The sequence below is a fragment of the Microtus ochrogaster genome, unplaced genomic scaffold (assembly GCF_000317375.1).
Source record: "Microtus ochrogaster isolate Prairie Vole_2 unplaced genomic scaffold, MicOch1.0 UNK1, whole genome shotgun sequence".
NCBI lineage: Eukaryota > Metazoa > Chordata > Mammalia > Rodentia > Cricetidae > Microtus > Microtus ochrogaster.
In genome coordinates, this window is record NW_004949099.1 from 8688377 (window position 1) to 8694190 (window position 5814).

The 5814-nt window shown below is 41.2% G+C and overlaps 1 protein-coding gene across 3 annotated transcripts in view; it reads left to right on the plus strand.

Annotated features, from left to right (window-relative positions):
- Slc25a26 (solute carrier family 25 member 26) overlaps nucleotides 1-5814 on the plus strand; it is a 122956-nt gene that overhangs the window by 107572 nt on the left and 9570 nt on the right. For all 3 annotated transcript variants that reach the window (XM_005364915.3, XM_026788062.1, XM_026788063.1), the window contains one exon: nucleotides 4604-4673. In XM_005364915.3, the coding sequence (XP_005364972.1) occupies nucleotides 4604-4673 (70 nt within the window). The remainder of the gene's footprint in view (nucleotides 1-4603; nucleotides 4674-5814) is intronic.

A 5814-nucleotide genomic window follows, 5' to 3' on the forward strand; every position in this document is an offset into this window, starting at 1 on the left:
GGATCTCTGTGAGTTCGAGGCCAGCCTGGTCTACAAGAGCTAGTTCCAGGACAGGAACCAAAAGCTACGGAGAAACCCTGTCTCGGAAATCCAAAATAAATAAACAAACAAACAAACTCAAACTTACTGAAGCAAATTGCTTTGAATATGGCATAGTATGGGTGCTTTATTTGTTTACTTCCAGTCAGCCAGCCTGTTTTGTTTTTGTTTTTGTTTTTGTTTGTGTTTGTGTTTTTGACCGAGTCATCTCATTCCAGGCTGTCTTTTGAAATTCACTATGAAGCCCAGGCTATTCTCAAATTCATAACCATTTTCTAAGTGCTGGGATTACAGGTGTAAGTCACCTCCCTGGGGTATTTCAGTGTCGTGGCAGTGGTAGCTGTGGTCCCTGCTGTGGACACTGTTTTAAAGTCAGTGGCAATCTGTAGGTCTCTATCCAGTTGTATGGGACACACCATGTGGCCCCATTCAGATCCAGTTCCATTGCTAGGCTCACCAGTGATTTAAGGGTGACAGAATGCTAACAGGCGCACACTCCAGGAGACTGGTGAGGATCCTACCGTGAGAAGTGTTTAGTAGCTGAGGAGTCAGTTGTGCCTGTTGCTCTCAGTCATATTTACATTGTACCCTGCATTTGCCACTGACATTGGTCCCTGACTTTGTTTTCATTTCTCTGAAGACTTGGGGACTGTTTTTCCTAAGATTTTTTTATTAGTGTTCATTTTATTATAAAATAATTTTTTTTATATCTTCTTAGGCTAATTCTGGCCAGGTGAAGTGGAAAGTCAGGCTGATCTATAAAGAGTCTATATTTAAACAGTCTTCAGACACCAGAGTCTATTTTGATTGTTTCCTTCCCTTGGTAACCAGGTCCCTTTCCTAGAACACAGCTGGCACCCCTGTAAAGCTCCTCCACCACCAGCCCCACCTCCTGTGCAGCCCTCTTCCTCCTGCTCCCTACTTACTGTATGTACCTCCCTCATGAATGTCCCAGGAGTTTTGTTTCCCCCTTGAGCTTGCAAGAAACACCTGGTAGGCAGTCCCTGAACACCTGTTGCCTTCTCCTTCTGTGATCTCTTTCATTCTTTGGTTGTTCTTTACTGTTGCTATAAATCAAACTTCGGAGCAGTGGCTTCAGTGTTTGGAATAGTGTCCTCTTTAGAAGCTATCAGAAGATTAAGAATAGAAAATGATCTCTGCCCACTAAAAAACATAGGTCATGTTCACATTTTGCTACACTCAGTGTGTTAGTGAGTGATGGCATTAAGGGCTGGGGTGTAACTCAATAGTATAACATGTGCTTCGCATGAGCAAGGCAGGCACAAACACACACACACAGGTGGGAGGTGCATTTACCATGAATGCTTTGTGACGTTTTTATTAAATGGTGTCTAAATCACATAAAGATTGCTGTAGAAGATAAAAGCTGTTGTTCTTCATTATGTCCCATTGGGTCTCTATAATAGAGAAATGGAGACAACAATGCTTTCCACAAAGGTGCACATTTAGTTCCATAAATAAATTTGAGTAAAGCATTTACTCAGAATGTACCAAATTCTGTTCTGTAGAGCTACAGCCTTTAGAAACATTTGTAGCAAAGTTTCTTTAAAGATGCTTTGTTTTCATGTGCAGAGTTAAGAAGTCTATTTGATAGGTAGACTTTTAGTAAATACACTTTCAGAGAATTACTCTTCCTCGTAGGACTGGGAAGAAATGAGACCTCACACAGCAGCGTGTATCTTATTTGTTGTTCTGTGTTGTTGACAAGGTAAATAGGGCCATGTGCATACTGATTGATTTTATGGCACCATCACAACTTTAGCAGTCCTGTAACCCTTCCGGAGGGAGTCGTCAGCGGGGAAATAAATGCCATAGTGGGAGATGGGTGCAGAGTCAGCTGTTGTTATTTCATGTGTGCTGTGCGCGCATTTCCCGGAGCCACGCTACTCCCATGTCATACTATTCTGCACACTCGAGATATTCAGGAGCTCTTTTTGCTAACATATGTGGCCATTATTTCAGGATAAGTAAAGAAATAAGAGGTTCAGATTAGAAAGGAAAAAGTAGGCCTGACTTTAGGTGTGAGGAAAGTTGATGATGTCTCCACAGGCGCCGAGCTGAACCACTGAGTGAAGTTGGAAAATAGAATGATAGTCAAGGGACGTACGTACCTTGAGCCTGGTAGTGAATATACTTCGAAATTTTTTGGTTTTGTTCTGTGCTGCTGGAAATTGAACTGAGGGCCTTGCCAAGTGGCTAATGTTGCAGAACACAAATTATATAAAATCATTTGTATTGATAATCAGTTTCTATTACATTTACATATTCAAATTTACCCTTTACATAGCTCCACGACATGTGGAGTATTAGAAAATAAATCTGACAAAGGCAGGGTCAAAGCCTATGAAACTCTAGCGCAGGGTTGAGAGGCCTGATAGGAAGCCAGAATGAGGGGAGAAAAGCTTCCTGTGGTGGTGTGCATGAGAATGGCACCCATGGGCTCTTGCATTTGAATACTTCATCCACAGGTGGAGCTGTTTGGGAAGAATTAGGAGGTGTGGCCTTGTTGGAGAAGGTGTGTCACTAGGGGTGGCTTTGAGGTTTTAAAAAGGCCATGCCATTCCAATTTAGTTCTCTCTGCCTCCTGCTTTGAACCAGATCTAAGCTCTAAGCTGTTGCCCCAGCACCATGCCTGCCTGCTGCCATGCTCCCCGCCATGTTGATCAGGACTTTCATGTTCTGCAGCTGTGAGTCACAGTAAACATTTTCCTTTAAGTTGTTTTAATCAGTGTCTCTTCACAGCAAGAGAAAAGTAACTAAATGCTTCTGATGAAAAAGTCAGGAAAAGATCATTATTGTTAATGTGTCCATTCTACCCAAAAACAGTCCCTGGACCCAAGTACTTTGGGTGAGCTCTCAGCAGGGTGTCCTGTGGGAACTTGTGATCTGATGTAAAATTCCATGTGGAAATGTGAAAAGCCTGGAATAGTCAGAACAACTTTTAAAAAGAACCAATTTGGAGAACGGAAACTACTGGATTTCAGACTCTGTTAAAACCTGTGCTAGTCAAGCAAGTACAGCACTGACATCTGAAGATGACCAGCTAGAGGGAGGTTTTTGGAGAAGGGATTTCGCTGAAGAAAGAACTTTTTTGATCTACTGCTTCAAAAAAAAAAACAAAACTTAAAATCTCTGAACATAATGGGGGGAAAGCTTTGCACCACTAAAATAGGCAAAGTTTTCTTACAAATGACACCAAAAGCAAGCTTCATAATCTAGGCCCCGTGGCATACACCAGTGGGCTCCATGCTGAGCAGGCAGCGCCAGGAGGATTACTTTGGGTGGGTTCAAGACCACTTTGGTTCATGTGGTGAGTTCCAGGTCAGCTTGAACTACAGAGTAAGACCCTGTCTCAAGCAAAATCAAACAAATCTCCCCATTTATAATATGAATATCAGCATACATAAATATTATGATTACCTTAAAATAATTTGGATATAATCAAAATTTAATGCTTATTTGAAAAACATTCTCCAAAGGATGAAAAGATAAATCACAGATTAGGAAAAGTAACTTCAAATGACTATACTCAGAATATATTTAGAACTTCGAAATATCATGAATTTAGATAATAGACAACCCAATAAGCATACACAAATATTTGAAAATTCATTTGGGCAAATAAATATGTAAAGAGGAGGTCAGCATCGTTAGAATCACGGTAAAGAACCAGAGAGGTGATTGTGGCTAGGAGTATGTACTGCTGTTGCAGAGGACCTAGGATTGGTTCCTGGCCCTCATGTCTAGTTGCTCACAGCTACCTGTGATTAAATTTGTATAACAGTCTAGACTAGGCAGACCAGTCAGTAGTGCCAGGAATGTCAGGTTTCTTAGAGGACAGTGAGGTGGGGCTCGGGAAAGAAGTTCCAAAGGGATGATGAACTTTGGCTTGTAATATGTGGTCTCAGTTGTAGCAGTGATTGCGTTTGTATGTGTGTCCACCTAAACTTACTTAAATTGTATACTTTATATATATATATATATATATATATATATATATATAGTTTTGATTCCCAGCTTATTATGTGAACAACACAAACTTGTTTTCACCAATTTTAAATTAATGCTAGGCATCATGGCACACACTGGTAGTCCTAGCACTTGGGGTAGCCTGGATTATCTTTAGACCCTGTCTCAAAACATGCCCCTCCATTAAAGTACCACTCAGGTGACAGCTAGTGTCTTTCAAAGGTGAGTTTGGATAAGAATTTTTAAAAGAACTAAGGAATTTGGCATACACTGTTCTGGAATAATTATGAATTATAATGCGCAAAATATTTCATTGTCATAAATTTATTATCTTTAATTTGTGTGTATGAAATCTTCCTTGAGACTTCCTTTGAGACTCATAACGTGGCTGTCACCCTTCCTTCTTTGACTAATTTTAGAATGCAGTTAAGTCCTTGGGAAAATCACTTACGTCATCATTGAAGAATTCCTACTAAAATAGCTTCTCACTGAAGTTCCCATCCCATGTTAAACCCACAGCAGGTTCTGATAAACTCAAAGATAGAATAACTTTTTTTTTTCTCTTTCCACACAGGCCCTCTGGTCGTGGCAGCGCGGTCATGTGGTGGATTCTTGGCAGTCAGCAGTCTGTGGAGCTTTTGCAGGTGCAAGGGATTATATTATACTGGGAAAAACCAAAGTGGGGGAGAGAATGTGAAAATGCTCGCTGTGCAGAGCAGCATTCTTCAGGAATTCCACATTGTTTAGACGGACAGAGCCTCGCTAGCTGTTTGGAGTGAAACAAACCCTAAAGAGGTGTCTGCTTGAATGACAACCAATTTGTTTTTGACAGATTTCCCTTTTCCTTTTTATCTTTATGAAAGCCTCACTCTGGCCCTTGGATTATTTTAAGGATGGTTTATAAAGCCCTCTGTGTGTGTTGGGGCAGGGGGGTACTGTGCAGCTGTCTGCTGGGAGCGGTGCTGCGGGCAATGGGAGATTCACAGCCCGTGTGACATGTTTGACAGTGCAGGAGATTAATTGGTATCAGGAGAACAGGGGCTACTCCACAGCTTACGGCAGGCTGAATGCAATGGGCAGGACATGTGGGCTTGTGAGCATCTGGACACTTTGAAGACGTTAAAGCAAGAGCAGCATGTCAGCACAGTGTTGTGCTGCTGTCCATCACTCAATGCTAAGCACACAGATGCTTCAAAGACTGTAGAAGAGAAAGGTCTGTTTGTCAGTACAAATACAGGCAAATTAGAATTATAGTTGCAATAAAAGTAGAGCTTGGCCAGAGAATTATAAAGTGTTTGGATATAGTGCTGGTGAACGGATGGGCAGGCAGATTGGAGGTCAGCAGCTGTGGGGAAAATGATTCTTTTACAAATATCTGTAACTGTTGTTGGATTTTATTTGTTTTCATGTAGTGATTAGGAAAACAGAAGCCATACATTTTATTGACTCATTTGTTAATAATTTAAACCCATGTAAGGTGTGGAAGTAACCACCAGAGATAAGAACTTTACTTCAGAGAAGGCATCAGTCTGTCCAGATCAGGGGGGATAATGGTTTCCACACCTGCATCATTGGGGGCGGGCTTAAGGGAGGGGTCTTAATTCATTTTCCAGAGGTCAGGATGCTTTGCTGTCCCACCCTTTAGAGAAGTGTGTATTACTTTTGTTGACTGTCTTCTCGCCTGGGGCAGAGTTATTAGGGGTGGAACACCAAGAAAACATTATGGAAATGGAGTCATCCTGGACAAGAGAAGCTACTTTAAAAAAAAAATTATATATATATATA